At 36.4% G+C, this 24,403-nt stretch overlaps 1 protein-coding gene across 3 annotated transcripts in view; it reads left to right on the top strand.

Annotated features, from left to right (window-relative positions):
- The window catches only part of ITCH (itchy E3 ubiquitin protein ligase), a 144,712-nt gene extending 122,833 nt beyond the window's left edge, over positions 1–21,879 (top strand). For all 3 annotated transcript variants that reach the window (XM_030309756.2, XM_030309757.1, XM_030309758.1), the window contains 9 exons: positions 2,464–2,552; positions 4,288–4,447; positions 4,687–4,820; positions 5,147–5,287; positions 10,570–10,690; positions 11,138–11,242; positions 13,811–13,907; positions 17,655–17,727; positions 18,418–21,879. In XM_030309756.2, coding sequence (XP_030165616.1) covers positions 2,464–2,552; positions 4,288–4,447; positions 4,687–4,820; positions 5,147–5,287; positions 10,570–10,690; positions 11,138–11,242; positions 13,811–13,907; positions 17,655–17,727; positions 18,418–18,517 — 1,020 coding nt within the window. In that variant the 3' untranslated portion in view covers positions 18,518–21,879. The remainder of the gene's footprint in view (positions 1–2,463; positions 2,553–4,287; positions 4,448–4,686; positions 4,821–5,146; positions 5,288–10,569; positions 10,691–11,137; positions 11,243–13,810; positions 13,908–17,654; positions 17,728–18,417) is intronic.
- Positions 21,880–24,403: the final 2,524 nt, after the last annotated feature.

Below are 24,403 nucleotides of genomic sequence, written 5' to 3'. Positions count from 1 at the left end.
TTCAAAATGGATGCAGAGGGAAAATTATCTGAGATGGTTGACAGATTGGCTGAGATACCTGGCTACTTGGTTTCAGAAACAGTAATGTACATTTCCTAATGGAACCTCAATAATTAACATTGAAGGGTAAAGCCAATTGGCATCCTCCTAAGTGGGAGCAGATAACTTTTTTTAGCAGCAGAGCTTGACTAAGAGCATTTCGAGAATTATGAATGATTCTCTTGATCTGATGTAGGTTTCCAATGCCATTCCCCACCCTAGTCATTACCTACTTCTGATTTTCATATTCATAACAACTGTGTAGTCAATCTCTGGTGGGCTGGTTTCTTGGAACATAACTTATTGTAGTGTTAAAAAGATGCAAAATGTCTTTAAATGTTTTAAATGATTAAATGTCCCTTAATTTTTTGACTTTTGAAACCTAAAGACTATTGCAGAATGACAGACCAGGTGGTACTAAACAGTTGTTTAAAATTGTCACTATGGGGCGCCTGGGTGGCGCAGTCGGTTAAGCGTCCGACTTCAGCCAGGTCACGATCTCGCGGTCCGTGAGTTCGAGCCCCGTGTCGGGCTCTGGGCTGATGGCTCAGAGCCTGGAGCCTGTTTCCGATTCTGTGTCTCCCTCTCTCTCTGCCCCTCCCCCGTTCATGCTCTGTCTCTCTCTGTCCCAAAAATAAATAAACGTTGAAAAAAAAAATTAAAAAAAAAATAAAATAAAATTGTCACTATAGGAACACCTGAATGGCTCAGTCGGTTAAGCATCCAACTTTTGATTTCGGTTCAGGTCAGGATCTCATGGTACATGTGTTCGGGCTCCACACAGAGCTCTGCACTGGCAGCATGGAGCCTGCTTAGGATCTCTCTCCCTCTCTCTCTGCCCCTCCACTGCTCATGCTCTCTCTGTCTCTCAAAATAAATAAACACTTAAAAATAAAATAAAATTGTCACCCTAGATTTGACATCCATCAAATAAATGTCAAATATTTGAGAAAAATTTGATTGCTTTGGAAGAAAGACAAATCTGATAGCAAAATTAGCATCAAATGTTCTAAGTGGTAAAGTTGTTTTGCAGTAGTGTTTTTGCTCATGGGGGAAAATTTTTTTATTTAAAAAAATTTTTTAATATTAGTCATTTATTAAAGGTTACTACTTAAAAGTAGTTTTTCCAGGGAACAGCAAGTCTTCAGGTATCAGACACAGGACAAAAAGAACAACCAGAATTTCCAGGGGAACAGTCTCAGATTTGGGGGAATAACAAGAGAAATCAGTAACAGCCATAGGTTTGGGGGAGCAGCCACAGGGACAAGGAATAGCCCAAGGGAGCAAGAAACAAACAAACCAATAAAAAGAAATGTTTTAACCTTTAATATCTTTCATTTGCAGTGCTATATAGTGAATATACTATTTGTAGAATATTTGTCATAAGCATTGAATTTTTTTTGCTACATCAGGGATTTTTTTTTTTTTTAGTGGGATATGAATTCATGTAACTAATGTATATGTTTTGTGGGAACTGAGCCCTGGCTGGCATAAGCAGGTTACTTACTGAGCCTCTCTGGATATTTAAATGTAAGAGTTCATTCTACTTTCATAAAATAGAGACATTAAATCCTCTTTTTGTCCAGGTCCGGTTACTTTTATTCTAAGAGTAATACTTATAATGTTCTGTTGGCCCAATTTTAGTCAAGTAATTACATAGTTTTACAAAGAAAAAACCCAAATGATCTGTCTATTCATTATAGTTCAGTAATGGTGCTGCCCTTCAAATATGAAGATGATCTTATTAACCACTATAGTAGGACACAGAATTTGAGTATTTTTCCAGGTATTTATAAGTTTCCATTTCCAAAGTTAACTATATTCTTTCTTCAGCCACTGATTTTCATTTCCAGGTTAGCCAGTTGCTAACATGTGTACCTTTTAGCTATAAAACAAACCCAAACTTAACCAAACCAAGTGGTTTTTCCCACTCAAATGACTTAACAAAGGACCATGCCCATGGTTACTCTGCTCTAAGCAAGTGACAGAAGCAACTTTGTAAGTCAAAAGTAAGATTTTTTTAGGGGAGCCTGGGTGGCTCAGTCGGTTAAGCATCTGACTTTGGCCCAGGTCATGATCTTGCAGTGCGTGGGTTCGAGCCCCACATCGGGCTCTATGCTGACAACTCAGAGTCTGGAGCCTGCTTCAGATTTTGTGTCTCCCTCTTTCTTTGTCCCTCCCCCACTTACCTGTGCATTCACGCTCTGTATCTATAAAGTATATTAAAGTATAGAGGTGTATAATACATAAAACATAAAACTTTAATGTATTTTCTGTATATGTGGTATTGACTAGATCACAAACATCCTTCTATGTTGTGGGGAATTTAAGTTACCTATAATGAAGAACATTTCAAACCTGGAAGTGGTGGAATGGTGTGTCAACAACTGCTTTTACCAATTCTTTTACTTTATTGTTTTGTAGATAATGAGCTTCAATCCCCAAGATCTGCGAAGACGTTTGTGGGTGATTTTTCCAGGAGAAGAAGGTTTAGATTATGGAGGTGTAGCAAGGTAGTGATAATATGAATACTCAGAACTTAGTTCCTTTCTTCCAAAGGTATCATTACACTTTGCTTGCAAGTATTTTCTCAATCTTATATTTCAGGAAAACGAAATGTAGCAAATTATTGTACCTTTATTATGCTGTAGTTATAGAATTTCAGCAAATGCTAATTCAGCACTTTCTAAGGTGCTGCAAGTTGATTTCCCCCACATCATTCATTTTAATCCTCAGGATAACCCTGTGAGATAGAATTTTACAAGTAATAATGAAGTTCAGAGACTCACCTAAGGCATATAACTAAGCTCTAGAACCTGGATATAAGCTTTGAATCATCAAACCAGAAGCCAGTGTTCAGTCTAGCACTTCGTGTCTGTTCCACAGAGCATACAAGGTCCTGTAGCAATCAGGTTATTTTCCCCATCACAGATTACTGATACAGATAATGGCCCTTCAATTCCCAACTGAGATTAATATATTTGTTTTAAGAATACAGAGGGCTATGTAAAATAGTTAAAATTTTTAAATTCAGCTCTCTTAATATTGGAGCTTCTAATCAAACCCTAGAAGATTTACTCAAGTAAGAAATTCCTTTGCTTATTCCATAACAATCTAGCACATCAGGTTAAATATCTGTATAGCAGTGGCAGTGTGGAAAGCAAGGACTTGGAGTCAAAACTGGATTTGAATCCTTTTTCTGCACTTAGTAGTACAACCTAGGGCAAGTATCTTCATCTGTAAAATGAGAATAGTCATCTACTTTTCTAGGATTATTGTGAAGAGTAAAAATAGTGTTTATTAATGACTTAGTTCAGACCCTCTGTTTTTGTATGTTTACTGAATGATGGCTACATTTTAGTAGTTCTTATTTATGAATGTATTAAAGTTCACATTTAAAAATGTGTGAAGTAATCACTGGGAAATAATAAATGAGTAGAAACATTTAATTTTGTACAAGTTAAAGCTATTTCAGGAGGAGGGCAATCATTTATTCTTAATTAGAAAATCAAATAGTGTTAATAAGTAGAAGTAGCATTATCATCAGAGGCCATGAACTTTCCTACAGGAAAAGAAATCTCAGACACACCTGTATTGTCCCAAATCGATTCTGCCTACTGTTCTATTAGGCCCATCCAAGTTACATAGTCACTATAATCTTACGTTAATACTGGTTGGTATTTTCACAACACTTGAATTAGAGCTTCTCAGAGCATTTTTCTAACGAATGAGTGTCTTGAATTAAGTGTTTTATTGTCTTTGTGAAATCGGAAGTTTTTCCATATTTATCTAAGATTTAGAGAGCTGTGGCACTTGAGGAACACCATGAGGTTTAGGAACAGATGGGAGTACTATTAGACTTCTTTCAGCTGCTCCAACGACATGGGTTAATAGTGAATTTTAAACGACTCTATATAGTATTTCATTGATTCTAAGACTAACATTTTCATATTTAATGTCTCTGACATTGGGCTGTGTAATACAATTATAATTAGAAAAATTTTTAGTGGTTCATCAAGTAATGATGTCTTTTAAGTCGATGATGTCTTAGATTCTTTGAAATATAATAATATGCAGTGTGTAAATATCCTCTCTCTAAAATGGATGTTTGAAATGAAGCAGTAAAAATCAACAAGGAATTAGGAAACTGTCACCAGCTGAGGAATGTAGATTCCTGAGAACTTTGTAGCTCTGCTCTTTGATTTCTTGGCATGGTTTTTTTCACCCTAAATTTTCTTTTGTTTTCAGAGAGTGGTTCTTTCTTTTGTCACACGAGGTGTTGAACCCCATGTATTGCCTGTTTGAATATGCAGGAAAGGATAACTACTGCCTGCAGATTAATCCTGCTTCTTACATCAATCCAGATCACCTGAAATATTTTCGTTTTATTGGCAGGTTTATTGCCATGGTAAGTACAGATAGAGAACTGTGTTTACTTTGCTAATTCAACAATACTAAAGCATTATTTCTTTAACTGTCTCATTTGGAATTTTCTCATCACTAAGACATTTTTTAAGATTAGTTTGTTACATTTGCCCTTTTCCCAAAAATGTGCCCTAATAGATGACAAGGGAGCTTTAAGTGAAGAATTAATCTAACGTTCTATTATAAAATTATCATAAATGGTATTATTTTCTTCTTATATAGGCTTTGTTCCATGGGAAATTCATAGACACAGGTTTTTCTTTGCCATTCTATAAGCGTATATTGAACAAACCAGTTGGACTCAAGGATTTAGAATCTATTGATCCAGAATTTTACAATTCTCTCATCTGGGTTAAGTAAGTTTGTTTCCATTTAATTTATCAAAATAGAGTCTATATGCTTTCATTATGGTGCTGATAACTTACCTCAACTGAAAGCTTGTAATTGGTTTATTGAATTTAAATAATCTGTATTAGACTTGTCTCATTATTCAATATGATAAATTTTGCAGAATGTACCCAAGATCTTAGGCAAAAATGTGATGATTTAGAGCATAATCTTTCCAGTTTTCTTATTATTTTGATGGTATAGTTTTATAGTGATTATTGAAGAACACAATCCTTTACTTACTTTTTATATGATTGAATTTGTATAACAAATAATGTTAATTTCATTTGTGCAGAGAAAACAATATTGAGGAATGTGGTTTGGAAATGTACTTCTCTGTCGATAAAGAAATTTTAGGTGAAATCAAGAGTCATGATTTGAAACCTAATGGTGGCAATATTCTTGTGACAGAAGAAAATAAAGAGGAATATATCAGGTGAGAGAGAATGTTCCTTTTGATATAATGTAGCCTTTCTTTTGGGCTACAGCACATTGATAATTGCCTAGTGGTACTAGTGGACAGTATTTCAAAAAATATTGTTGGCCTTTTTACTAATCATTAAGAGAACTGATCATGTATAATTAAGGACATGATTGATCACTTTCTACCTTACGAGTATGTTGAGAGAGGAATAAGAAAAGTGCTTATTCAAGTCAAAGGAGGGAGACATCATTTCATCTGGTTGTAACCATGGAGGTTGGGGAACCTTGAAGGTTGGGGAAGATTGAGTTGTGCAGAAATGAGAACAAGTTAAGAACAGAGATATGAAGGCTGGAAAGTACAAGTCACAAATAGTAAAAAGGGAAGCATGACGTGTGGTGGTGCTGTCAGGCAGCTCAGAGTTGATATCCCATTCTGCCATATCCTGCATTTCAGAGGCCAAGGAAAATAAGGAATCTTTAAAAGATGTGGAGGCTAATAAATTTAATAACCCTTAAGACAATAGTTAGAACTACATCCACGTGGTAGATACAGAAGCCAGATTACAAGAAGTTAAGGACCAAATTCAGTAGACAATCAGTCTAAATTTCTCTTTTAACAAGTCTAGCAGCAAAATAATGAGAGAACAGATTCTTATGGAGGCAGCAGAGTAGAGAGACTATCCTGCAGGTTAACTCAAACTGAACTTTACACAGAATTAATCTAATGGATACTGATAGGTTTTATACCCCCTTTCTTGGTATATTTTCAGTTTAGCCACAATTTTTAATATTTATAAAGTGATAGAAAAAAATTTTGGTCATATAGAACTTTTACTTTTTCTCCAAAAGTGGGAGTTTTAAGGGTAGAGATAGTGCTAGATCTCTTTTAAATACCGGTTCTATAACCACTATGCTATCTAACACCAAGTCATTGAAAATAATCTCCAGTTTATATGCAGATATGTTTGTGGGGAATATTGTAAGATTAGATAAAATTTATAAGTAAAATAATTTTTAATGTATCTTCTTATGCTTTGCATTCATTCATACTTTAGTCTCAAGGGTCATTAGTTTATTCACATATTCTCAACACCAATTCTGTCACATCAGGATTAGTTTTCACATATCTGCTGCTTCTTGAGTGCCAGCTTCTGTCTCTTGCTTGGTTTTCTACTTTTTAAATATTAACATATTCACTCCAGCCTTCTGTGATTAGTATTTGCATAATAGATCTTCCTCTCTCCTTTACTTTTCAGTCCTGTCTGTGTCTGTATTTAAAGTGTGTTTCTCGGGATGCCTGGGTAGCTCAGTCAGTTAAGAATCCAGCTTCAGCTCAGGTCATGGTCTCACAGTTTGTGAGTTCGAGCACCACCACATCAGGCTCTGCGCTGACCATGTGGAGCCTGCTTGAGATTCTCTCTCTCTCTCCTTCTCTCTCTGTCCCTCCCCCACTCATGCTTTCTATCAAAATAAATAATAAACTTAAAAAAAATAAAGTATTTCTTACAAGCAGCATATTCTTGCGTCTTAACTATTGTTATCCAGTCTGATAATCTTTGCTTTTTAAATGCAGTGTTTAGTGTATTCACATTTAATATGATTACTGATATGGTTGGACTTAAGTCTGTCACCTTGTTATATGTTTCTTATTTATCCTAATTTCCTTTGTTCCTCCTTTCCTGCCTTTAATAGAGTAAATTTTAGGTTTTATAGTCTGTTCTGTTGGGTTTTTTTTTTAAGCTATCCCTCTTTAATTTTTTTAGTGACTGCTCTGATTATCATCTATATCCTGAATTTCTCACTTAAGACTATATAACTTATGATTGATATTATATTACTACTTGTACAATGTAAAAGGCTTATAATAGTGTAATTTTAGTTATCTCTAGCCGTTTGTGCAATTGTTGTCATATTTCTTACCTTACAAACCACATAATACTTTATTACCTCTTGCTTTAAGCAATTACTCGATTTTTTTTAGTTTTTATTTAAATTCCAGTTAGTTAACATACAGTGTAATATTAGTTTCAAGTGTACAGTTTAGTGATTCACCACTTCCATACAATACCCAATGTTTCTCACAAGTGTACTCCTTAATATCCATCACTTGTTTCTCCCATTCCCACACCCAGCTCCCCTCTGGTAACCATCAATTTGTTCTCTGTAGTTAAGAGTCTATTTCTTGGTTTGCCTCTCTTTTTCCCCTCCATGGTTTTGTTTTTGTTTTTTTTTTTAAGTCCACATATGAGTGAAATCATGTGTAGGTATTTGTCTTTCTCTGACTTATTTCACTTAGCATTATATACTCTCTTAGTTCCACCTACATCATTGCACAATTACTAGATTTTTTTTAATGTTATTTATTTATTTTGAGAGAGAGAGTATGAGCAGGGGAGGGGCACAGAGAGAGAAGGAGAGAGAGAATCCCAAGCAGGCTCTGTTCATTGTCAGCGTAGAGCCCAATGTGGGGCTTGATCCTACAAACTGCAAGATCATGACCTGAGATGAAATCTCAGTTTAACCAACTGAGCTACCCAGGTACCCCCAATTACTAGATTTTTTAAGAAATTAAGAAAAAGTAGTCTTTTACATTACTCACATTATCATTTCTGGTTGTCTTCATTTCTTCCCACAGATCTATTTTTCCATCTGGGATCAGTTTTAAAAACTTCCTGTATAATTTTTCTCTGTGCAATTGCTGGCAATAAATTCTTTCAGCTTTTATCTGAAGGCATCTTTATACCACCTTCAGTTTTAAAGGATATTTTCATCGGATTTAGAATTCTAAGTTTATAGGGGTTTTTTTCCCTCATTTTTAGCACTTTCTTTCAATAATGTCATTCTGTTATTTCTGTTATTTTTGATATGTAAGCCATTGGGTTTTTTTTTATGTTTTTTTCTGAATGTCTGTTTTCTGTGGTTTTTCAAAGCATTTCTCTTTAATTTTGCTTTTTTGCATTTGACTCTGCTGTACCTAATTATGATTGCTTTTATATTTATCCTACTTGGCATTTGCTGAGCTTCCTGTATCTGTGATTGATGCCATTTCAGCCATTTTGGAAAATTCAGGGACTGGATCTTTATGGATGTTCCTTTTGCTTCATTCCTTCTCTACATACTTCAGACTTCACTTAGATGCATGTTTAATCTTTGATACCATCCCATGGTTCTCAGATACTCTATATATTTTTTATCTTTTTTTCTGCCCTTTTAGTTTGCACCATTTTGATTGACCTACTTTTGAATTCACTGCTCGTAAGTCCATTCAATAAAATTTTCGTTACAGATACTCAGATATTTTGTAATTTTCGTTTGGTTCTTTTAAGAGTGTCTGTGATGAGAATCCCCATCTCTTTACCCATTTTGTCCATCTTATCCTATAAATTTTTAATACATTTTAATAGCCTTTTAAAAAGTCTCCGGTGGGGCACCTGGATGGCTCAGTTGGTTGAGCGTCCGATTCTTGATTTTGACTCAGGCCATCATCATCCCATGGTCATCAGATAGATCCCTGCATCAGGCTCCCCAATGAGCATGGAGCCTGCTTGGCATTCTCTCTCTCTCCCTCTGCCTCTCCCTTGCTCATCTCTCAAAAAACAAAAAGAAAAAAGTCTCTGCTAACTTCAACATTAGGCTGTCTGTGGGCCTAATTCTATAGACTTTTTTCTTTTATTATGAGTCACATTTTCCTGCTTCTTTGCAGGCTTTTTTTTTTTTAATTGTGGATGATACATGGTAGACTCTGGATTCTTTTTTCTTCCTCTGAAGAATATTGACTTTGTTTTGACAGGCAGTTAAATGAAGGACAGATCACATTGATCCTTTGGAAGCTTGCTAGAGCTGGTCTATTTCCATTTTCCCTTTATTCCTAAAACATGGTCCTTACTTCTTACAAGGAAAAGCTTAAAGTGTTTACCATGTAACTTTGTGAGATGTAAACTCTAACATTCTATCTCTCTGGTACTAGGTAACTGCTGAAATTTCTGCTTGGGTCTTTGGCTTTTCGGTTTTTGCTTTGCACAGGGTTCCTTGGAGTCTCATCATGCTACACACATGTATTTAACAATCAGCTAAGGATTTGAAGTAAATTCCTGTGCAGATTTGGATGGGAATGCCTTCTCTTTGTGTTCTTTCTTTCTGGGATTTTTACATAACTGTTGACAGCTTGAAGCTCCCATCCTCAGGTTTCCTCAGCCCAATAAGACTGTTGCCTTTTATTTGAGCTTCATTCTCTTGCGCTCCATGTAAACTGGGAAGTACCCTCAGGAGAAAAGCCTATTCATAATGCAAATCCTTCAAGAATCTAATCCCCAGCAATTTTTGCCTGCCTTTGATTTCTCTCTGATGCCTTCAAATAGTTGTTCTATTATAATATGCCCAGAGTTTATCATTATAATCACCAGGCACATTAATCCACTACAGCCTATACTGCCATTTCCCAAAATTTCAGAGGCTTCACAGTAAACTTTAGGACTTTAGTTATCATAAGTTATCATCAAGTGATCAAATGCCTAAAATACCCATATTTGTTTGCTCATTAAAATTGTTTAAAAAGGGGGCACCTGGGTGGCTCAGTTGGTTAAGCATCCAACTTTGGCTCAGGTCATGATCTCCTGGTTCATGGGCTCAAGCCCCGTGTCAGGCTCTGCTGACAGCTCAAGGCCTGGAGCCTGCTTCAGAATCTGTCTCCCTCTCTCTCTGCCCCTCCCTTGCTTGCATTCTCTCTCTCTCCCTCTCCCTCCCTCTCTCTCTCTCTCAAAAATAAATGTTAAAAAAAATTTTTTTTAAATAAGTTGAAATCTAGAGTATCTACTAGAGAATTTTCATTAAAAAGTATTTTCATTGAAAAAAATTGCAAAGGGAAAACCTCTAAAAGAAGGTTAAGAGATGTTTGCAATGTATGAACCCTTTTTAGATTTTGATTGAAGCAGTATGTTAAAAAAAAAAAAAAACAGTCAATCAGAATTTGAGCACCGAATACTTGGCTATAAAAGAATTACTATTCACTTTTTTGTGTGATAATAGAATTGTAGTTATTTTCAAAAAGAGACTTATAGAGATACATGCTGAATTATTTGTGTTTAAAATCAAAGTATATGATACCTAGGGTATGGGTAGGGGCATAATGAAATAATATTGGTGGTTTGTTGAAGCTGGGATATAGGGTTCATTATATCCTACTTTTATAAATATTTGAAATTTTTCATAATAAAGTTTATAAAAACTATTTTTACACTCGGAATTCAAAGGTAAAATCTAAACTTCCTGATAGCTCTTTTAATATTTATTTACCAGAATGGTAGCTGAATGGAGGTTGTCTCGAGGTGTTGAAGAACAGACACAAGCTTTCTTTGAGGGCTTTAATGAAATTCTTCCCCAGCAGTATTTGCAATACTTTGATGCAAAGGAATTAGAGGTAATGATTTTTTCTTATTTCCTCTGCAGCATGCTGGTAAATAATGCCTTCAGGTGTCTGCTTTCAGCTCACTTTCTCATCTTTGTGTTAGAAGTAGTATTTTTTATGCTGGCAGGATGTTTTGAAGCTCGCTGGTGGTTAAAAAAGTCCATAATTTATCCAAGTATATGAAAGTGTTACCCCCAAGAAAAGTATTGCTATCAAAACCTCTCTACAGTGAGTGACTAATTTGCCTGAGTATGTGTATATATAACACCATCTGTGGAAACTTAACCTTCATAAGCAATGTGAACACCATTCCTGACGCACAGGTTATAAGCTAAAGCCTCCTGATTAATTTTTTGAGAGTTGCTGAATAGTAGTCTTTTCTTCTATATATCAAGAATTTTTATATAGGTTGTACAGTTACCTAAAGAAATCTTTTTTTTTTTTTTTTAATCTCCAAAGGTCCTTTTATGTGGAATGCAAGAGATTGATTTGAATGACTGGCAAAGACATGCCATCTACCGTCATTACACTAGGACAAGCAAACAAATCATGTGGTTTTGGCAGGTTTGTCTCAGTTTATTTCTGTTGGCAGACACATTATAATTTTTTAGAAATTGCTTACCATGTATGGAAAAAGTCACAAAACAAAATGTCCTACTGTATTCAGGCCCTCATTCCATCCTATGCATTATAGTAAATGAATATATTACATAATAGCCAAATTATGGAAGTAGCCCAAGTGTCCACTGATAGATGAATGGTAAAGAAAAAATTTGTGTGTGTATATGTGTGTGCATATATATGGAATATTATTCAGCCATGAAAAGAATGAAATCTTAAAAAAATGAAATCTTGCCATTTGCAACAACATGGATGGATCTAGAGGGTGTAATACTAAGTGAAATAAGTCGTTCTGAGAAAGACAAATACCATATAATTTCACTCATGGAATTTAAGAAACAAATGGACAAAGAAAAAGATAACCCCAAAAACAGACTCTTAACTAGAGAAAACAAACTCATAGGTACCAGAGGGGAGATGGATGGGATATGAGTGAAAGAAGTGAAGGGGTTTAAGAATACACTTATCGTGATGAGTACTGAGTAATGTATAGAATTGAATCACATATTGTACACCTGAAACTAATATAACACTGTATGTTGATTATACTGGAATTAAAATTAAAAAAAAAAAAAAAAGATTACAACAGCATTTTTAAAAGACTATTTCTGAGTAAGCAACACACACTTTGCACCTTTGCCCAGAGTATAAGACCTCTCTATATGATGGTTCTCTTGCATTTGATCTAAATGCTTTTGGAATGTTCTAGAACAGCCTAAAGTATGATTTTCATCATTCATACCTCACTAAGAATTCTATAATTCAGAAGGCAAAACTTAAGAGGGTGAACTGGTTTGGAATCGTAATGGTGTCTTCAAAAAATGTCTGCTATAAGGACATGAGAAGATGCTCAAATCACTAATCATTAGGGAAGTGCAAGTCAAAAGCATAATGAAGTACCATTTCATATCCATTACTAGCATGGCTAGTATCAAAAAATAGAAAATAACCATCCTTGTTGAGGATGTTGAGAAATTGGAACTCTTATATATTGCTGATGGGAATGTAAAATGGTGCTCCACTTTGGAAAACATTTTAATGGCTCTTTGAAAAGTTAAACATAGAAATTAACATGACTGGCAGTTCTCCTAGGTATACCCAAAAAAGTGAAAGCAAGGACTCAAATACTTATATACCTATGGTCACAACAGCATTATTCACAATGGCCAAAAAGGTGAAAGCAACTTAAGTGTCCATCAACAGATGAATGGATAAACAAAATGTGATATACATATACAATGGAATGTTATCCAGTCTTAAAGAAAAAGGAAATTCTGGCAGGTTACAACAGAATGAACCTTAAGGATATAATGCTGAGTGAAATAAGCCAATCACAAAAGGACAAATATTGTATGATTCCAAGATTCCATTTATATGAGGTATCTAAAATAGGCAAATTCATAGAGATAGAAAGTAGAATAGAGGTTAACAGGCTGTTGGGGGTGGCCAGAATGAGGAGGTAACAGTTTTTGTTTAGGATGATAAAGTTCTAGAAATTGTGGGAGTGGTTACACAACAGTGTGAACATACTTAATGCCATTGAATTCTTGCTTAAAATGATAAATTTTGTGTTATATATACTTTACCACATTAAAAAAAATGCCTCAGGGGCACCTGGGTGGCTCAGTCAGTTAAGCATCCGACTTCGGCTCAGGTCATGATCTAACGGTTTGTGAGTTCAAGCCCTGCGTTGGGCTCTGTGCTGACAGCTCAGAGCCTGGAGCCTGCTTCAGATTCTGTGTCTCCCTCTGTCTGCCCTTCTGCCACTTGCACTCTGTCTCTCGCATTGTCTTAAAAATAAATAAACGCTAAAAAAAATTTTTTTTAAATGTCTCTTACTTATGTAAAGAAATTCCTAAGAAACTCAAATGAACCAAACTTCTATAGCAAATAGGATTAGAATTTTAAAATATTTGACAAAAAAAATATCTACAAAAAAAACAATTTGGCTGGACCAAAATACTTGTGCTACAGGCTAGAAAGCATCCTCCAGAAACCTAATGTTTTGAGTCAGAGTTGTAGGAGTGGAAAGGCACCTGATTGTGGCAGTGTATAGCTGCACCAAAACCTAGAGAACATTGAGAGAGAGAGGTTATTGGGAAATATCTGGGTCAGAATTCTATGAACTTGATTTCATTTGTTCATAAAACCAAAAAGCTCATACTGACTCAGGCTCTGTGTCCTATGTAACCACATGAATATCCTATAGGACAGATCTGTGGGGAAAAAGAACGGGCTGCTCTGGAAGAGCTAATCTTGAGACTTCATGAGTAGGGAACTCTTAGACCCAGGGCACCTTTTTTCTATCTCCTTAAAAGGATGTGGTCCTAAGATTTATATAGGGGAAAGTTGATAGGGCTTTGACAAACATGGACACGGTAGTGGGTATAGTCATTATCTAGTGCATCTAACACTGGGAGTTCATTTGAAATGATTGTTTTTCATTCTTGTGTATGCTAAATGTAACATAAGACCTATATATCTCTTTACATGTGTTTTTTTTTAAAACAGTTTGTTAAAGAAATTGATAATGAGAAAAGAATGAGACTTCTGCAGTTTGTTACTGGAACTTGTCGATTGCCAGTTGGAGGATTTGCTGACCTCATGGGTATGTGAGACAGGATCACTTTTCCTATACAGAAAATTGTTTATCACGCTGCTGTTACATTCAAATCAGTGTGGATAGCTCAGGAATAACAAAGAAAAGAATAGCCCTTTTCCTAACTAGTCATAGTTAACCTGGATTTGTGTAAACTTTTAAATCACTTTGTAATCCTTACCTCTAGAAGTTTTTTATCTTAAGACTAGATCCCACATTTTAACTTCATAGAATAGTGATCTTACTGATCTTCTATATGTAAATCTGTTTGGTCATTCAGTCATTTGGCAAACATTTTAGTGTCTCCTATGAGCCAGGCACTGTTGGTTGTACTATACTATATTTTAATGATGTGTTTAACATTCTTCTCTATTATACCTGGAGCTCCATGAGATACAGAGCTCTATCTTTTTATTTCTGGTGTCTTGCATAGTGCTTGTCACATAGTAGTTACTGATCAAAATGTATGTTGTTTGGAAATGAATGACCATGGAAATACTTTTGTGACTGATAATAACTTAAGTAAATTCAAATCTTTAACACCAGCATAATGCCACGTACCATAGGAGAAAAGAAGTTGTGATCCCTAAGCCTGCTTCAGCTGAAGCAGAGAGTCAGAATTGAAGAACTAAGTAGGCAGTGTTGTATATAGTTACTTTAAAAGCTAGACCAGAAGAATTTGGACATTATTCTGAGGATATTGGAAGCTATGAAACTTTTTGAAGCCAGAAAACTTGCTGAAGCTGCATATTATGAAAATTTGATAGCAAGGTATACCATGCATAGGAAGAAAATATTGGAGCAATGGTGAGAACCTGATCTTAGGAGATGGAAATAGAGATGGAAAAGAAGGGATAAATGCTAGAGAGGTTCCAAAGTTAGAAAAGGACTTGAACAGAAGATGAGCTAATAAAGGAAGAATGTCCAGGATAAAACCATGTTTTGAAAAATGAAGAAATAGAGTTGTGAAGTGTAAAGAACATGGTTTAGAGGTATTGAGGGAGGATAATGATTGGCTTAGAACCTCTTGAGTTCAAAGCAACTGCCAGACAACCAAGTGGAAAACCAGGGAGCAGAAGGGCAGTTTAACAGGTGTTGCTCATATGAGTTTAGAGGTAAGAGTAGAGAAGGAAAGTAGAGTCATGGGAGCAGTGATGCTTGAAGCTATTAGAACAAGTTGGTTTATGCAGAAATCGAATTCAGAGATGCTTAGAAACACCTGTGTTTAGGGATGAGCTAGAAATAGCCTAGAGCCAAACTTAAAGGCGAGTCCAGAGAGTGAAGAGGAGAAATAAATATTCTGGTTTCTCAGAAGCAATATGGAAGAAGGTTTTTAATCCAGTGCTAGCAAGGTCTCAGAGAAGGATTATTACTAAGTAAGTTTTTGGAGAGGGGCACCTTTGAGAATGGTCTCTAGGTTGAAAAAGAAAAACCATGTTGGTGGTTGGGGAAGTAAGGTAATGACCAAAATGAGGAGAAAATTGGTACCAGTTTCAGTGTAAGCTAGATTTAATCATTAAAGAGATGAGAACTAGGTCTGCTCTTAGAAGTAATATTTGGAGTTAGGTGGAGCTGTTTAAAACAACATAGGAGGATACCTGTGGAAGGCAGAGACGAGATTGTGCTTCATACAATTTTAGAGGCCATCTGGTTGAATCTTCCAGTCAGTGTAGGAAGAGAAAGTTGTTAAGAGTGAAGTATATAATTTAATGTGATAGTTCTCAACCCTTGACAGATCTGACATCCCATTTCTATAACAAATATTTATAATCTCCTCTTTAATATTCTGGAATGAAATTGGTAGGTATGAAATAAAAGTGTCTACAATCTCTAAAAAATATACATAAACTTAAGCACCAACTAAAATTTTTAAGAAGTGACTCATAATGAAATAATATTTATTTTGATACATATGTATTTGGGAACAACTGTTAGAAGACACTAATTAGTAAATACTTGTTCCTACTTAAAAAGACTTGGGTTTAAGATAAGATCAGAGAAACCTTTCTGTATAAGAAACACTAGAATATGAAAAAAGAGAACAAGAAATAATTGACTTAAATAAATATGATAAGAAAAAGAGGGAAATAATCTAAATGGAATAAGGATAATAGACCTGCCAAAATAAATTACAGATGATCAAAGTGGAGAAAAATGAGGTAGTGTCTGTGATGAAGTTCCACCACAGGCCAAGGCTCTGATTGATTAAAAAGTCCTCAGAGATCATACTATTTGAAAGTAGAAATGGGTTGAAAATAGGAACATAGGTACAAGAGTCCACATAGAACTTGTTTGGTTTGGGGACAGTGTTAGAAGAAGATTGAAAACAACAGGCAACCCAAAATAATTTCAGTGTATATAATGTATACAACTTGATGTCTTAACATTCCATAAAGTTTTAGAAACTTTCAGGATGATATGACATATTTGTAAAATAGCCTTTATTAGTGAAATTCACTAAAATTCCTTCATTTCCTATTTCTCTGTTTTAATTTTTTTTTTTTTAATTTTTTTTTCAACGTTTTTATTTATTTTTGGGACAGAGAGAGACAGAGCATGAACGGGGTTGGGGCAGAGAGAGAGGGAGACACAGAATCGGAAACAGGCTCCAGGCTCCGAGCCATCAGCCCAGAGCCTGACGCGGGGCTCGAACTCACGGACCGCGAGATTGTGACCTGGCTGAAGTCGGCTGCTTAACCGACTGCGCCACCCAGGCGCCCCTCTGTTTTAATTTTTGACTCTGTGTCTATTGAATGTAATCTGGACTCTTCCGTTAAGTATTAATTAGTACTATTAAAACGTTCCATCTTTGTGGTTAGAAATGCTGTAGTATATCGAAAAGAGAGAATGTTTAGAGTAAATTAACATAATTTTGAGGTTAATTATTGAATAATTTTAACTAGCCTTTTGCACAATAACCATTTCTTTACTAGGCTTTTAGCATAACTGTGCAAACACTTTGATACTATAAATCAAAAGTACTGCCAATTCATATATGTACTGGGTTTAGTTGAGTGGGTCATAAGAAAATTCATTGAGTATGACTGTCTCACACATTATATAGAACATTTATTTTGCCTGGCACCCTATAATAATTAAAGAAGTCGAGTAGCACCACTAATCATTGTGACTACAAATGATTATTTCTAGGGCTTGCTAGTGACCTTTTAGAAAACCAGTGCTTATAAGGTCCCCATTCACTCTGTCTACAACAAAAGATAAATGAGAGGCAAGAACTGAGTGTAAGTTTGTAAGGGTATGTTCTATAGGACCTATAAGCACAAGCATTGTTAATACTGAATTAACTAGGTTGTTTACATTTTATAAAGTTTTAACAATTTAATGTTTAAACCAAGTTTTATTGTGTAAGACAGTGGATTGTAGTTTCCCTCTTGTGTTTAAAGCTAAAATTGAGCTTTTTAGGTGTTCTGTTATTATTTATAGCATTCTATTATTCTGGCAAAAGAAAGCTAGATAAAATTGCAATTTCTTTTAAAAAAACTGCATTTTCTTCTCTTGGGCATACATTGACAAATTGGTTCTCAAACATTAGCACTCATCAGAATCATCTGGAAGCTTGTTCAGATACACACTGCTGAGCCTTATCCCAAAGTTTCTGATTCCATTTAGTAGGCTTTGGGTGGGGCCTATGGATTTGTGGTTCTAATAACTTCCCTGGTGATGCTGATGCTGCTGAACAGAGAAGGTCACAATTTGAACCACTTGAGTATCAGACTGTTGATTTCACTGTTTTAGGGAGCAATGGACCACAGAAATTCTGCATTGAAAAAGTTGGGAAAGAAAACTGGTTACCCAGAAGTCATACCTGGTAAGTAAAATCAGAAAGAGTTGAAAAAATAGCCTTTTCCCAGTTACCTTGTAGGTATTAAAGCCTCTTGGAAATTGGAAATGAAATATTTTTCCCCATGGTGTTGAGTTATTTTTAACAGCTTTATCAAGGTATAATTTATATACCATAAAACTACTAAAGATTATAAGGTTATTCATTTAAACTCAGTGATATTTAGTAGATTTACAGAGTAGTAACAGTTAACCAGTTTTAAGTTATTTCTGTCACTCCAAAATGATCCCTTATGCCTACTTGCAGTCAGTCCCATTTCCCACCCCTGAATTTTTTTTGTTTGTTTGTTTATTTTTGAGAGAGAAACAGGGCTCGAGCAGGGGAGGGGCAGAGAGAGAGAGAGAGAGAGAGAGACAGAATCCGAAGCAGGCTCCAGGCTCTGAGCTGTCAGCACAGACCCTGAAGTACTTGGCCATGTGTTGTACGTATACTTGTTACTCTGTCCCTCTACCCTGAAAAGTAAATATTGTTATTCCCAAGTTACCAAAGAAGAATCCAAAATTCAGAAAGGTAAAAGCACTTGTTCAAAGCCCGATGACAGAGCTGGAATTTGAACCCAGTTTTGCCTTACTTTAAAACCAGTGGTGTTATATGCTACACTGGTCATATGATTCTTTATATATTTCCTTTTCTCAAGCTAACAATTCTTACTTTTAGTTTTAACCGCCTGGACCTGCCACCCTACAAGAGCTATGAGCAACTGAAGGAAAAGCTGTTATTTGCCATTGAAGAAACAGAAGGATTTGGACAAGAGTAACTTCCGAGAACTTGTGCCATCAAAGGACAAGAACTTATTTACAATGTTTGTCCTTTTCCTTCTCTGCTTGTTGCACATCTTGTTGTAAAATTGGGCTGTGACTGTTTAGAGAGTTATTTGAGTATAAGTAAGTTAATGTTATCATTGAGATTTATCTCCCAGTGATTCTGGATTTCTACTCCATGTTTCCAGAAATCAGATTGCAAATGACTAGTCGAACCTTACTTAACATGAGATTTAACAGCAATGAAATCTGCCTTGTCTTATTCCACTAGATTGTTACCTTAACAACAGTTTTGTATACATGTGTCAAAAGTCTCGCTTGGGAGTAGATTTTTTCTTTTAGAGACTTCTGCAGATATGCAGGGAAGTCCCTTGGTAAATGAAATATGTAAGATCTTCCTATTAAGTCTCTTGGTAAGAGGTATTGGTTAAAAGTGCAAACTTAACCCAGCTTCTGGGGATGTGAGCAAACTTCTGGCTTGTGCTCTCCCTCTCATTTCAGCCTGGCCTGACTGTTTTTTCTTCCCAGAGCATGAATCCATGCATCATTTTGCTGTTACCCCTGGAAAGTGATGCAAAACTCTTGCATCTCTCTACAAAGTAGTTTTGTTAATTTGAATTCAGGGAGAAGTTGGTCCCAGCCTGCAAATGTCCATATAACTCTCTTCATTTGGAAGTTTGATTGTTTTAATTGCCTTGCAAATACTAAACTTTATAAATAATATTAACACTGTGCTTCCTTCACGGTGGTAGCTAAATTCATCAAAGGCCATCATTGGCAATTTTTGTATGTTATTATATATAAATTCCATCTATAATTTTATCATAATCCAACAACTTCAGTTTATTAGTTATTGCTAGGGAGTTTAAGTTGTAACTAGAGTACTTTCCAGTCCAAAGAGGGAGGTCAGTGAAACATCCTCTACATTACATTTACATAGGGAGGGAGAGCTGTGGTACTGGCTAAAGAGATGGGAGTAGTACATTTAATAGCAATACATTTCTAGTAATCACAGAAATGTATTCTGTGTGTGAATTAAAAGTCTTCAAATTTAATCATTTCTCTGACACCTTGGAGTAATCTTTTCCATTCTTTACATTGTCCTGAGTTGGATATCCTCTTCACTCATAAAGTTTTAACAGGTTTTTCCTTGTTTTTCCCATGACTATTTAATTTCAGACTGCTCCATTAGTATCTGATTAAATGCACTTTGAATGTCTCTGTAGTTAATTCTTTTAACTTGGCCTAGCTTAGACTCTGTCAGGGTGGCTGCTGTCAGAGGTTTGACTTTATGGACAGTGGGATGAAGCCTCAGCCAGCTGAGTGCCTCACACACAGCTGAACCCTGAGGACAGCCTCATATAATTCATGAAACAGGGCTTTGGTAGGTTCTGGTAGCATAGCAGGAACAAGTAGTACTGAGCCAAAAATAAGCAGAGAGTAGCAAACCCCTGGTCCATATGGAAAGAAAATGGTTTTTCTTTGTCCCTATTTGTCCTTTCACATCCTGGAAGCAACAAAAACATTTTAAAACTTGTGTATCTGTACTCTAAAACACTGCCATCATAAAGCAGACCTAAGTGAGTAAAAGGGTTGCCTCATCTAGAAATTGTTAGTGTAAAGGTGGGGGAAATTAGGTTCTCCCCAACCCTATCTTTGTTTTTTTATTCCATATACTCCAGGAAATGTATGATCTCTAAAAGCCCTGGTTTCCAAAGTAGGGACTCTCCCTTTTTGTTGGTAGGGGGGAAAATGCTATTGCTTTGTCTTACAGAGCGAATGTCTGCCAACTATCCATTCATTATATAAATCTGAACTTTGGTAATATATGGCTGTGGAGATTAAGCCTTCTATAAAGACTTACTATTGAGGCGAATTCTCATTAAAATGTAGTTATCTACAATATTTACTAGAGATTTATAAGATTAAATTAAATAATGTAAGAAAGTAGACTTGTTTTTGTTCTACATAATGCTTGATGATTCATTTAGGGACCTAGAAATATTGTGTGAAAATGTATAAATATCACCCAAAAGGCTTTCTGCCCTATATTTTTAAAATACAGAATAGCTATATTTGAAGTAGCCCTGGCCCTAGTTCTATAGGGCTTGGCTATTTAATATTTTTATGGAAGAAACGTTTAGTTCTGGAAAAGGTAAATGCTTGTATATATTTTTGCAGCCTGGGATCTCCCTTACTCCATTTCTTCCTTTAATTTAAGTGGCCACATGTATATGTCTTCCCTGCTGTGTTAGGAAAATGGGGGCTGGATATCCCAAGAATCAGAGGTTATATAAAAATACTACAAATAAGCAGCAGACATAATTTACCTGCCAAATGCTATTTTAAATTTTGGTCCAAACTGAACATTTGGAAATAGATTTATTGTAAGTGTTCAATTAGAGCAATTTCTTAAATCTGAACTAAATTGCTTTTAGAGTCCTTTTTCTTTGTAAGCATTGTAAATGCTAATAAATCCTGGTCTTTTGGGGGGTTTTTTGTTTTTGTTTTGTTTTGTTTTGTTTTGTTTTGTTTTTTTTTTACTGCATGTTATGTTGAAATAAAAACAAAGTAAAATGAGCAATTGCCTTATTCTTCTGCTCTTTTGGGAGATTGGGGAAGGCAGCATTTCACAGCCTGGGTCAGGAGGGAAGGACCTCACTTGTTTCAGATAGAGTGGTTTAAAACTGATCCAGCAGCTCATAATAATGAATTCCTGCTCTTTTATGAACTTAAATCAGAGTGCAGAAGAATCTAATTTCATAAGACTTACAATAACTCTATTTAAAATTCAGGTACTAATTTTTCATCAAGAGATTGACATACCAATGTCAAATCATCAGAAATTTAAGTGAAAAATGACTCACTTGCTCACAAAGATTGCATCCTAAATGAACTATTTCAGTCAAGCCCACTCTGCCACTTTTTATTTATCTGATTAATAATCTAAAATGTTATCAGGGATGACTCATGGAATTAGACTTCTCTATTTCTATATCCCTCCTTGTTTTGGCTGTAACTGTATCTGAACTTCTTTAGGTTTATTACTTCTACTTAATATTGTTGGTATCTCCAGCCCCCTTATTTTTTGTTTTTCTTTTAGAGTTATTTACAAAATGATCTGTATATATGCTATGCTTTCATTTACTAAAAACAGAGAATGGCAGCACTGGATTGTATATTACTGTATTGGAGTTCCTTTGTTTTCTTGAACTGTAATTTCAAATACTCAGGTAACTCTACAAATATCACAGGGAGTCAAGTGCTCTTATAAAGGTCCTTCAGGGGGCTGCCTCACTTGCATTTCCTTAAAAGATGTAAGACTGTGTTTATAATTAAACTCTTTTGGTCCTTTGCACACTGTTATGTTAGTCTTGAGTAAGAAGGTTTTCCTCACCTGCAGCAAAAAAAAAAAAAAAGCCTTCTTTCTGTGTGAATTGTATAGATTTCTGCCTCTCTGTCTTTGTAAGTGTGCAAGTTGTAGCTGGTCTGTACTGTGGAGTAGGTAGAAAAAAACTGGAAAGACCCACTGAGGTGAGATTGGATTTGTTGCCTATGTTAAGAAGAACCAAGATGAAGACCTCTCCTTTTCTAAAACAAGTGAAGGTGCTCTAAGACAGGACCCAAGCATGGGTGCTGAATAGAAAACCACCAGCTAGTTATCAAGACTGACCTCAATGAGTTACCCTGCTCAATAGATTCAGTAGACTCTTTTCTTATTAGGAAACCAGGTGATCATGCTCTCATTTAAAATAGAACCAGTGGCGAGAGGCTAAGAGGAATGGGATTTTAATATTTTTAAAAAATATTTGTTTATTTTGAAAGAGCAGGAGAGGGAGAGAGAGAATCCCAAGCAGGCTGTGTGCTGTCAGTACAGAGCCAGATGCAGGGCTTGTACTCATGAACCATAAGATCATGACCTGAGCCAAGATGAAGAGTCAGACGCTTGACTAATTGAGCCACACAGGAGTCCCATGATTTTTTTTTTTTTTAATAATTCTGAACTGGCAGGGACTAGAGGACAGAAACTGCAGGTCCCTTCCAGGTCCTGAGAAGTAGACACTATCCTGTTCATTGTTTCATACAAGCAGCTAGAAAGATCTAGCTTCAGTGTGACTAAGAAAAAGGGAGACCTGTCCCTCCCAGCATGAGGAAATCTTCCATGGGAAGTTAACTGTTCTTAACCATTTGGCTTACTGGCCCCAATCCCTACAAAGAACATCAAACAAAACTCAGCTGTGGCTGATGGGCTGCTGTTATCTGGACTTTTAAGAAATGTCTCCTAGTGTGTAATTCTAGAAGAGAAATTGCTGTCACTCCCAGCCTATTTCAGTTATCAGTGTTTGTAAAGCTCCTTTGTCAGGAGTTGACAAGGAGAGGAGGGTCTTCAGTGGAGACCTCAGAAGGACAATGTTGGTCCCTTACTAACAGATTCCCATTAAGCAAAGCTGCTGTGGGCAAGAGGGTTTCCTCAAGGTACCCTACAGGGCAGGCAGGACCTTGAGAATTTGTGGTTATACCTACAGATCTGAAAACCTCCATACTGTTCCTTTTCGTCATTTCTAATTAAGACCTGCTCTTCTATTTGTCTTCCCTATCCTGGCAACCAATACCATACCTACATTCACTTAGTCCCAGGACAGCGATCATTTATTACTATGTCCCAAACATTGTTGGATATGCCACATGCAACTGTCATTTAGTCTTCCTAGCCACTCTCAGGGATGATTATTTCTATTTTACAGATAATAAAATGAAGGCTTAAAGTGATTAACTTGAGGTTGTTCGGTGGCAAGAGTGCAAACTGGAAAGGACTGACTCCAAAGCCTGTGTTTACCTAAACGTTTATATCACATTACTAGTAACGTTAACCTTGATCCTCTGATTAAGATGGTGTCTGCCCAGTTTCCTCACTGTAAAGGCACTATCCGATCCTCTTAACATGCAGACACCCCTGAAAGGAGCACCAAATCCTTCCCCAGTTAAGAGAGGCTGCAGTGGAATGAAAAATTGAAATTAGGTTATCTGTGTTGAATTGAGCACCTTCCCCAAGTATGTTACCTTTTACTGGTCAACATGGAATTTCCCAGTGAGTACTGGGAAATTTACTAATAGGCCCCTTCCTCTTCCCTTAGGAGGGCCTAAACAATTCGTTCCTTGCGAATAAACTGTTTTCTTCTCTTTTTATTCCCTCTCTATGTAAAATCTTTGTATAGCTCGGCAGAGCTTCCCTCTACTTGTTTATGTGGGATGTTGACCCATTCATGACTCGTGTAATAAAACCAATTAGATCTTCAAATTTATTCCATCGAATGTTTTCTAATAAAGGTTAAAGAACAGAAAATAGGACAAACGTAGGGCTCTGCAAAGAAGGCTCCCCCCTTATAAAGGTGAGAAAATGAGAAAACAGATGTCAAGTGGCTTCTCCAAGGTAACCCAGGTGGTGGGGCTGAGCTTGGAGTCCTAAACCTGCATACTCCCACTCAGCCCTGACCACTCCATCGGAGAACCTGCCTGGAATATTCCCAAGGGGGTCGCTCTGAAGACTCCAAAGACACCTGACTCCAGTCCCACTCCCCGACTTTACCATGCGTTGGGCGCATTTTGGCTCAGCGACTCACTTTGCCTTAATCAGGGCACAAATGGGGTCTCAGCAACACCCCTTCCTTGCCTTCACACTCGCCCACAACCGTCCACCCAGGATTTCCGGCGCCATCTCAGACCTCGGTGGAGAGTTGAAGACCTCTTCTGACACCATCTTTTGGCACAGGAGTTGGGAATTTTCCACAGCTGAAGCGTTCCTCTGCTTTTCACTATGGGACAGGGCCTGGCAAATTCCTTATGAGCCCTGGGGGAGCTGACTAGACCCGCCCGGCCGTCAG

Source organism: Lynx canadensis, chromosome A3, assembly GCF_007474595.2.
Source record: "Lynx canadensis isolate LIC74 chromosome A3, mLynCan4.pri.v2, whole genome shotgun sequence".
Taxonomy (NCBI): domain Eukaryota; kingdom Metazoa; phylum Chordata; class Mammalia; order Carnivora; family Felidae; genus Lynx; species Lynx canadensis.
Note: the sequence above shows the minus strand (reverse complement) of the source record. Positions and strands in the feature narration are given on the sequence as shown.